Below are 10,795 nucleotides of genomic sequence, written 5' to 3'. Positions count from 1 at the left end.
CACAATGAGGTCTTTGATTCGTGTGGTTTGGCAGGCAATAACGCCAGGCATAATGCACACTGTTATTTCAGACCGTCCCAGCACGAGAAAACCTGGCAAAAGCCGTTCCCTTTTTTGTCTCTCCGTCAGAGGAGCCTTTGAAGAATTTTAACTCGTGCATCTGGTGGGTTTGCCTGTTTTCTTGTCAGAGAAATAACCTGCTGGCTGCTCCTGTGGCTCATGTGAAGGGAAAAGGGGAGGAATCACAGGCTTTCTGAAGGCTGTTTAAACAGCAGGGCTGAGGAGTTCTCCCTTGTCTTTCCCCCCATTTTTCTGCATAAGGACGTGCGTATAGGATGCGTGTGTATGTGTGTGTGTGTCTGTGTGATAGATCTTGCAGTCCCATTGCTCATGTGCGGCTCGATTAGCCCCACGTGCCTCGTTCGTCAGACGTTGAGGCAGAGCAGATGGCAGGAGACGCACCGTGTTACCATGCTGCGGCACTATGTAACGCTGCTCTAATTGAAACATCAATACTGGCCTGTCAATACTCTACAGCTACTTTACAAAACACCACTACCTAAAGACCTGCACTTGACAGGGAAAAGGCAGCTTTTACTCTGACATGTTTCATAGTGAGAAGTAGTGGTGAAAAGTTTTCTGCTGATTCCAAAATGACGGCAAATAAACTTTTCCCAACACTTTCAGTAACGGTTTCTGGTGTTTTTAATATCCTAATTTCAATTAAACACTTGAGTTGATTTCTGTTTGTATACAGTGTTGTGGTGGGAAAGGAAGCATGCAGAAAAAGAGAGAGAATTTCCACTGTGGCACATTTTTAATGAATTGATAAAAAGTTGAGGGAGCTCACATGGCTGTGATCAGTAATTCGACGTTATCGGAAATTCAGTGGAGAACAGAGAGAAATTAGGCGGCTAGAAATTAATTTGCTATTTGTCCAACTCAATGAGGAGTGACACAGCCCCTTTAATGAATGGGTAATCCATTTCTTATTGCACTGAGCCGAATTTACCCTTCAATGAAGTGGAAAAAGACAAACATATCTTTCACTAACCTTTGCAACCTCTGAAAGCAAACGAGGAGAGGAGACGAGAGCAGAAACCTACTCCTGAAATGATTTGTTTTGGGGAGGGATTTACACGATTGTGTGTGTTTCTGTTGCTGGGAGACTGATTGGGATTTAAAGCCAAGCTAGAAATCCACAATAAATAATGTGTGCCAACACCGAGGCCACACAGTCGACTTACTGGACATGGAATTGATTCATGATCAATTGGCTTGCTGCTCTGTGGAATTTAACCGTCATTATTTAACTGTAGCTCATATTTGTTTCTTTGGTTCCTGTTTTTTTTCTGCTCAGAGTTGCTCCACCTCATGGATCTGGAGAGTCTGACTGTTAAACCTCCTTCACATCCATGACGTCACCAGGCAGAGGCTGTGAAGGTAAGGACCGTCTCTTTCTGTCTTCATTATCCCTGCTGGTCTTTGCCTCACGAGGCTTCTTCAAGGCGAAAGGTCCAGACTCCGTTAAGGACCTCTGTTTGACATCTGCCTGAAATAACTGTTGTGAAAAAAGTAGAAATATGACACATGATAACATTAGAAATATGGAAGCACACTGCAACTTATGATCACTTTCATCATCAGTTAATCTGCTGAGTATTTCCTCAATGACTTAATAAATGCATCACTCCCACAAGATTAGAGTGTGACATCTGCACTGATGTCCAATTCCTGGTTTTATAAAGCCAGCGATCATGAAGCTGTTGATACACATCAGATGAAATAAGACTACAAATCCATACAATGGAGCGGCTTGAACTGGAGGACATTTGTAATACAAACAGGTACAAAAGCCAGGAGTGAAGGACTATTGATCAATGCAATAAAGAAGGCTTTCTGGTCGCCAAAAGGGGCCAAGCATCACGTGCCTGGTACGAAAACACACCTGATCCACAAAATTATTTTTATGTCTTCCAGATTATAATCTTTGAAACAATTAGTCCTAAAAAAACGTCACTTCCTTAAAACACAAGTAAGAAACAGAATAAGTCTGTGTATCTGCATCCACCTGTTTTCACTGCTGGTGCTCTAAAAAAGTCAGATTGTTGTAAAATAACATTATTGTCACGTTGGGAGAAAATGGTGGAAGGAGAACCAAAGTGCAGATTTAAAATAAAATGTTTTAATAAACCAAAGGTACCAACAACACTTACCAAAAACTTACTAGAATGAAATCCAAATAAAACACAGGGAACACAAGAAAAGAAACACACAGAGAACACAGGAGAGATGTACAATGATCCAACACAGGACAGGGGGAACAGAGGAACTAAATACACAGACTAAGCCTGTACAATAGCAAAATCTGCAGTATGTCAGAACTACCCGGATGTCGTACTGATTCGGGAAAATTTCTCAGTAAGCATCAGACCAGTCTCCCTCGCGTACTGTTTCCCATAATGCACAGAGCTAACATTCACCTTTTATTTTTTTCTTCCTTTTTGATGGGGGTAACTCCATTTTTATGTGCTGTGAAAATTATTTAATTCCATATAAACCACTTCTTAACTTTTGAAATCACAAGTGATGCTAAAGAAGCAGTTTCTCTATCATCTTGGCTGTTGTTTACTTCCGCTTTCCAAACTGGAAATCCAGTGACGCCTGGCTCAGCATCCTGCAGACAAGATCCAACAGAGCAGTAATACTATATACTACCTTCAAACGCTGTATGTAGAATGCTGTACGTACTGCACACTACATTCACATGTGGTATGTAGCAGGCTGTTTCCAAAACAGCCTAATTGACACAGGTGTGTGAACACAGGACACAGGTGAAACTTATCAGGGTAATCAAAAAAGGAGGGAAACACACAAGGACTGGAAGTAAAACCAAACTGGAAACACAGGGAAAAAGAGCTACAAAATAAAACAAGAAACACAAGACAAGACTAAGAAGCACAAGAAAATACAACAAGAGACGTGGCTCATTAAACACACAGGGGATACAAAGGATAACTAATACAGAATAAACACAGAACCAAGGCATAAAACACAAGGAAAAAACTAAACTAAACATCAATCATGACAATCATACCCTGGACCGAGATGGAAAAGTTGGTAGGTTCGGTCGAGGCACATGGCTGTCTAACATGAGTCTGGTTCTGCTCAAGGTTTCTGCCTGTTAAAGGAAGTTTGTCCTCTCTGCTGTAACTAGCTAAATACTACGAAGTGCAATGCTCATGGTGGATTAAGGTGGGGTCAGACTGAGTCTTACTCTGTCTTGGTGTTGGGTCTCTGTTCATAGTTTAAAGGTGACATATCATGCAAAATTGACTTTTTAATGGTTCTTTACCTGAAATATGTTTCCCTGGCATGTCTACAAACCCCCCGAGAATGAAAAAAATCCATTCTGCCCCTGTTTTGATTTCTCCACCTTTCTGTAAATGTGTGTGAAACGAGCCGTTTCAGACTTCCGTGTTTTTGTTACGTAACAACAATATCCGGTCTGTCACGGAGTCAGAGCTCGGAGCTTGTTCAGCCCATAGACTGTATAAAATAATACTGAATCCCTCCCCCATTTTTCATTACCTGCACAAATGTGTGCTAACAAGGAGCTTAGGAGGGAGGCATGCTAGTTGTAGGCTGTCTTAATAAACACAAAGGTCGGTTTTACTCCCCACGTCTGCAGATTTGAAGATCTAGTGGATGATTTTTATTTATCATGGATAAGTGCTAGCGCTAATTAGCATAGCCACATAGCTATATGTTCATAGCTGTAGCAGTAGCTGTGTACCAAGACACACGTCGACATACTGACAAATAAAACAACAAGAAACACAGAATCTGTGACCAATCCTTCAGAAAGGTCCTGCTGCCTTTCTGGCAGAGGTCGGTTTTACTCCCCACGTCTGCAGATTTGAAGATCTAGTGGATGATTTGTATTTATCATGGATAAGTGCTAGCGCTAGTTAGCATAGCCACATAGCTACATGTTGGTAGCTGTGTACCAAGACACACGTCTACATACTAATAAATAAAACAACAAGAAACACAAAATCTATGACCAATCGTTCAGAAAGGTCCTGCTGCAGGCGCCTCTCCGTCAGGATCAGATTGTGGATCAGATTCAGAGGGTTGAAGTAACGCGGGTCTGTGAGCAGCCATGTATATTCAGCCAACATGTAAACATTAGATCAACGTGCTGGAGAGCCGAGGGCACATCCACTTCCTGAGGGGGCGTGGTCAGAGGGAAAACAGAGTGTTCTGATGAGGAATGCAGAAGAGGACTTTTCAGGCATGCCAAAATCTGATTTCAAAGTGTTTTTTTGAGCATAAACTTTAAAGACATGTCTTGGGGACCTCTTAGACCAATATATATTGATGAAAAAAGCGTGATATGTCCCCTTTAACATAGAGTGGTCTAGACCTGCTCTGTTTGTAAAAGTGTCTTGAGATAACATTTGTTTTGATTTGGTGCTATACAAATAAAGATTGATTGATTGATAATAACAACAGATGTGAGTGATTAATGCAATCTGTACTTGGTGACAAAAAAGGAGACGTCCTTAACTTGAATTGTTTTGAACTTTCGTCCTTTGTGTTGATTTGATGCCACCTGTTTTGAGAACTAGTACCACCAGCTGTTTATCTGTGTTCACCACTTCTTTACATTCCTCACAGTAGTTGATTAAAATGTTGATCTATAACTGTAACTATCTGGAGTTGTGTTGCTGCAGCTTACCTGGAAAGCCATACTGGATGATAAGGGCTTCACAAGGGTCTTGTCTTGTGGTGCAAAGTCTCCAGGGGTCTTCGACTTCTGGGAACAGATTTTGAGAGATGAAAACTTATAGTAGGGTGGGATAGTATGAAACCATGGGTCTCATATTGTTTGAGGATGAAACCCAGAATTTCAGGAGTTGTGCAGTAATTATACACTCAGATAGAAAAGTCAGAATCAAAGCAGCAGTGAGTTGAGGGATGCTCTACAAAAATCAGAGATACCTCGTAACCCACAATGCAACCAACAGGATCATCCAACCCCATTATGACTTCATTTCATTTATTCAGACTGTAGACAACATGTTCGTTTTCACACAATCTGCAATACTACTGCAAATAATGAATCCACCTGTATGTGTAAAATCAGAAGGTGGCCTTTGATCTGATTCTAACATAATGTGATTTATTTATAGTTGTTGTGGTAAATTATTTGTTCTTGTTAAGACTCCGGAGGTCCTCCATCTGTTGCATTTCACACCAGCACCACTTGCAGCAGGGGTTGTGACATCCTTTCCCCTTCTTTATGGATGTCAGTGGAACAAAATCAACAACAAGAAAACACAGAAGGAAATCTGATTCAACTCTGTTCTCTCAAGGAAACAGACAAGGACAAGCAACTAAATTTGAAACCAATCAAAAACCGTCTCTGTCCACAGGAGTGACGTTCAGACTCTGGTTACGACTTGATCTTGGCTCAAGTTTTCAGTGAGTGTTGACATCTCGGAGCTGCCGAGCCTGCAGCTTACAGCGGGAGTTTCAGTGATACAGTATTTACAAGGCATGTGGAAGTGGGAGCGCTGCAACAGACGGCACCGTACACAGCGCTTTCAATTATTTCTCACAGCATTCATGAAAATAAGGCACAGCGGGGAGTACAGTATGAACTGCAAAACTATAAAAAGACACAGAGTGAACAGAGAACTCCCAAGCTAAAATAAATGGCGTCGTATGCTGATGCTGGTTAAGAGCTGAGAATAGTACATGTCTCCAAAGTAGGAGAAATAGAAGATTTGTAGTGAGGAGTAGACAGGGCTTACCCAGATGGAGCAAAAAATAAGCATAAATAATTGGAGTTATGGATGAAGTTGGTCTGATTTACCTCATCATTAGCACTGAGTTATGAGTTATGTGCAGTTAGCCTTGCTTTCTCCACAGCAGCAAGACACTGTCTCTTCTTAAAGTATGTGTGCTCAATTAAAGTCTGGTTCTGCTCAAGGTTTCTGCCTGTTAAAAGGAAGTTTTTCTTTGTCGCCACAACATGCTGTGCTCGTGGTGGATTAACATAAGATAAAACTGAGTCCTGTCTGTAAGATGGGACTGGATCTTATCCTGTCTTGATGTTGGGTCTTTGTTAATAATTTACCTTAGAGTACGGTCTAGACCTGCTGTTTGTAAAAGTGTCTTGAGATAACGTTTGTTGTGATTTGGCGCTATATAAATAAAGACTGATTGATATAGAGATATATTTATCATGTTATATAGTGACAAAAAAATCACCATCCTTGTGAAGTTGTTAAAAGTTGTGTCCAAGGTCTTCTTCAAGGACAAAAAGTCCCCCAGCAAAGGTCAGTATATTATTGACATTTATCCTCAACTTTGATGCATTACTCATCATTCTGTTAAACCAAACATGTACCTTTACCTCTCCTTCAGTCCCTGCAGTTATACAAATAAAGGTCCTTCCTAGGATGCATTTTCTTTCTTAATTCTGGAGAGTCAATATGTTTTGAGAGGTGTTTGTAAATATCCCTAAATGAAGATGTGTTTGTGTTGATGGGGTTAAAGCTAGGGTTGGTAGTCACAGAAAACTAGCATGAATTTGAATGTAGCATTTCCTCAGGACTCAGCCTAACCCCTCCCCTCCCCTCAGAGCTCCTCTGAAACGATACCCCCGCTCACACGCACGACAGATACAAAACCGGCACTAACAGCAAACAAATCGGCCATGCCCCTAATTATGTGAAACTCGTCATTTAGATATCTTAAAAATGAATGAATGAATGAATGAATGAATGAATGAATGAATGAATGAATGAATGAATGAATGAATGAATGAATGAATGAATGAATCAATCAATCAATCAATCAATCAATCAATCAATCAATCAATCAATCAATCAATCTTTATTTGTATAGCGCCAAATAAAAACAAATGTTATCTCAAGACACTTTTATAAACATGTTACAGTGGAAAGGAAAAACTTCCTTTTAACAGGCAGAAACCTCGAGCAGAACCAGACTCATGCTAGACAGACATATGCTAACTAATTAGGGGTGCCGGTGGCCAAGGGGTCTTAGCGCCACCCATACACAGAGGCTATACTGTAGTCCTTGTTGCTGAGGTAGCTCGTTCGACTCCCAGCCATGACCATTTGCTGCATGTCTTCCCCCACTCTCTACTCCCCACATTTCCTGTCTCTCTTCAGCTGTCCTATCGATAAAGGCAGAAATGCCCCAAAAAACAACTTAAAAAACACGAGTTATAGAAAAAAATCACCCCTGTACAGTGCATGCCACAAGAAGAATTAGCTATTCAGATCAAAATCGTTTTTTGAACCAGGCTGTAAACATGTTATTTTTGCTGTAAAGATGGCCTCTTTTGAATTGGTGTGTATGTGGTTTCCTGTGCTTCTGCAGACAGCCTCAAGTGGACACTTGAGGAACTGCAGTTTTCAGCACTTCTGCATCAGCTTCATAAGCCTGGAGGTTTCCACTTGGCTGCACTAAGGTGTAGTGGTGCTAAATAGGCTAAATCATGTTAACAGGCTGATGAAAAGCGTTTATGATGCTTACATTTACAAAGTGCCACTGGGGCTGATGGGAAAACTTACATACACATGGTTAATGTAATGACACGGTCACAGTTTAGATAGTTTTATGTACCATAAGCAGGGCCGGCCTGTGGCATAGGCAGTATAGGTAAATTCTAGGGACTGTCCATAGGGGGCACCGCTTTCACCCTAAATGAGTGAGGGAGAAAATTTGAAGATAATAGGAAAAAGAATATTGTTTTATCTAATAGAATTTGGGAAAATTTGCATGATGCCGGTGTACATTTAAAAGCTTGTGTTTCACTTTTGGTTTTTAAAACAATTGGTTTGCAAAGCAGTTTTTATGTTAAGTGTTCATGATTTACTGTTTATGTTATTTTCTTTACACTTTGGAAGCTGTTAGCTTAATTAGATAGAAAATGTGGGCTAGGATTAAAAAAGCATTTTGCTTCTGCCTTTTCAGTCATCACTTAACACAATACTGTTGCTGAAAGTGTCTGTTATAAGACTGAATAAATTATACTGCTATTACATTTTGCATTTTGAAATTGCATTATTTTTTCCTGCTAAATATCAGCTTTATTACTATTTTATTAATGTTCTTTTAGAGGTCATTTTAAAATAAAGAAAACGTGTAAAACATAAATCTGTATGTCAGTTTCTTTAAGTGTGTATGTGATGTGATTGTTGGTCGAGTTGGTTACAATACAAGGGGGACCAGTTTAAATCTTGCCTATAGGGCACTAAGTCTGTTAGGGCTGGCTCTGACCATAAGTACTGTTCAGGCACGGTTTACATTAAAACATTATTTACTTGTATACTTTAGGATCACAAACATGATACCAGCCTATGTGTACTGTGTAAAAGTTGTGTGATCACCTGGCTTCCCACATGCTGGACTATGTTACTGTGTCAAGAAAGATTTCTGGAGGAGAAAACCGAGTCATTTAAAAGCCCGGTACACCTCATACAAATGTTCAGGGTTATCTTTTGCTTCATGGTTTCATTTTTCAGCATCTAACTTTATGTCAACCATTCTTCTTTTATGTCTCAGTCTAAGCTTGTACTTGTTGATGACACCACATTGGCAACTTCTAAAACCACCCCTGATGCTTGAATCCTCAACAACAACAGCACTACCAGCTCTGCAATATGTGATCCTTTTAAACTTTCATGACACATGGAGCAGAATGAGAAGACACTTATAATGATCAAATCTGAATTTTCACACCCTTAGCATTTTTTGAGAGTTTGGTAAATCTGGCTTCAACATTTGTGAGCAAGCAAGGGAGAGACCTAAAGGAAATGCTACACAGACTGTTCTTACATGAGGATCCAATGAGTCTTAAATTAAACTCTGGCACTTGTTTTAGTAGTACCACTAAGGTTTTCTTGTTTTATAATATCAAAAAGCCTCTTTCTGACAGTCTAATTGCCCATTATTATTGTTCCACCATGTTCTCACAGCTCATCAATTCCCTTAGTATGTCCAGTGTTATAATGATTTAAACCAACCCTATCCTTCATGGTAGCATAAACTCAAACACCGGACAGCATACACACCTACACCACATCCTGTCTGCCCTCTAACTCATCTATAGAAACATGCGACAACCAGCTCTCTCTCTGTCTCTCTCTGTCTCTCTCTCTCTCCCTTAGATGAGGAGCTGTTAGTGAGGGAGAGAAAGGCAGAGGGGCTCACAGACAGAGATGTTTGTTTCCCAGCCCTTCCAACGTCTCTGTGGGACGACCCTCCCCATCCGCCTCCCCCCTTCGCCACCCCCTCCCAACCTAGTGGATCAAACAAAGGACATCATTTGTAGGCCAAGTCTTTTTCTGAGCGTCTCTCTCTTCAGCTCTGCATACCAATCCAATACAGCCCAAGGAAAAAAAAAAAGCCATGCTGTGGTTCATGTGTGTGTGTGCGTGGTGTGTGTGTATGTATGTGTGTGTGTCTGGGCCGGGGGTTGGAAGGTCTGTTTGCCTCTCCGCCAAGCATCGATTTATCCTTTTCTCCAATTTATTTCTCCTCCTTGCCTCTACGATCCATTCAGATCTGCCTCTAGGGGAGGAACTGAGGGTAAAGACGTTGTCAGGCCTCGTCGTTGCCTCCGAACACCGGCTCAAAACTCATCTACGGACCCGGGGAGCATGTTCTCCTGCAAGGACATGTCGGACAGCGGCGTACACACAAACACAGGTACCTGTCGTCCAGCAGCACACTTTTGTCAGAGCTGTAATTGGTCTCATAATGCAGCGTAAAGGACACAGAAAGGAGGCTTCAATGATTGTAAGGGGATAATGCAGTGCTAGTTTGGAAGAGAGTCATATTTGTTTCAGTTCAAACACTGTGCTGAAAGATGATTCAGTAGAGCACAAAATGTCCTCTGATTTCAAAGGGGAGTCATACCCTGCCTTTCTTTTTACAGTAACAACTGTTGGAGAAGCCACAATGATATTTAATTGTTCCTCATAATCCTGCCTAGACTGAGTGTACGAGCAGATATGATCAGAATAACAATATCTCAAGTCCCCATTCAGCTGTCTCTGTCTGTATGATTCTGACATTTTCAGATGTTATTACTCAGACTCGAGGATTTGTATCCTAAAGCCTAGGTGCTGCTGATAGTGTTGAACAGAAATTGCTGCATGAGCACAAATCCCACAGTCTTACCCCTACACACACATGCAGAAAGACACATACACACACATGTATGGCAAAGATCTGTGAGCCATTCTTCAGTGTCACAGTGAGCGACGCCTGGCACATCCTTACACCTGAAGTTGATCAATGCAGATATGTCCAGGGGGAAATTGAAATCCATAGGAAATTAGGCGGTGCCAGTGATTTATTGGAATAGTAAATCACAGTGTGTGTGATGTGTGAAACGTGTGTGTTCCCGCTCTGTGTACAGTACTGTACCTCGTGTCTGTCTGGGACGGTGATGTCGGAAGCGTGAACCTTCCTGTCTCTCTCCATGTTGTAGATCCATCCAATCAGGTCCAGAGGAAGGTGGCTGCTTGTCGGGACTGGATGATGCAACCCCATGGACACAATGCTCTGCAGGGGGCCCTCTGAAAAATAAAAAAATCATAATAATACAAAGAACAGAACTGCTGCTTATGTAGTGTGCACTTTCTGTCTGAGACACTACAATTCCCTCCATTCCATAGTTTTGTGCATGTATTGGAAATGTTGCCAAAAAAAATATGGAGTTTTGGCTATTGAGATGAAGTGA

At 41.2% G+C, this 10,795-nt stretch overlaps 1 protein-coding gene across 1 annotated transcript in view; it reads right to left on the bottom strand.

The window, feature by feature from the left end:
• Positions 1-793: 793 nt before the first annotated feature.
• Positions 794-10,795, bottom strand: part of LOC117822427 (furin-like protease kpc-1) — a 232,152-nt gene continuing 222,150 nt past the window's right edge. Inside the window, exons 18-20 of the mRNA XM_034697137.1 lie at positions 10,480-10,631; positions 4,745-4,822; positions 794-1,561 (exon numbers count right to left, since the gene is read on the bottom strand). Of these exons, the coding sequence (XP_034553028.1) occupies positions 1,397-1,561; positions 4,745-4,822; positions 10,480-10,631 (395 nt within the window). The 3' untranslated portion in view covers positions 794-1,396. The remainder of the gene's footprint in view (positions 1,562-4,744; positions 4,823-10,479; positions 10,632-10,795) is intronic.

This window comes from Notolabrus celidotus, chromosome 12 (genome assembly GCF_009762535.1).
Source record: "Notolabrus celidotus isolate fNotCel1 chromosome 12, fNotCel1.pri, whole genome shotgun sequence".
Taxonomy (NCBI): domain Eukaryota; kingdom Metazoa; phylum Chordata; class Actinopteri; order Labriformes; family Labridae; genus Notolabrus; species Notolabrus celidotus.
The sequence above is the reverse complement of the archived record's forward strand: the minus strand, read 5'-3'. Positions and strand labels throughout refer to the sequence as shown.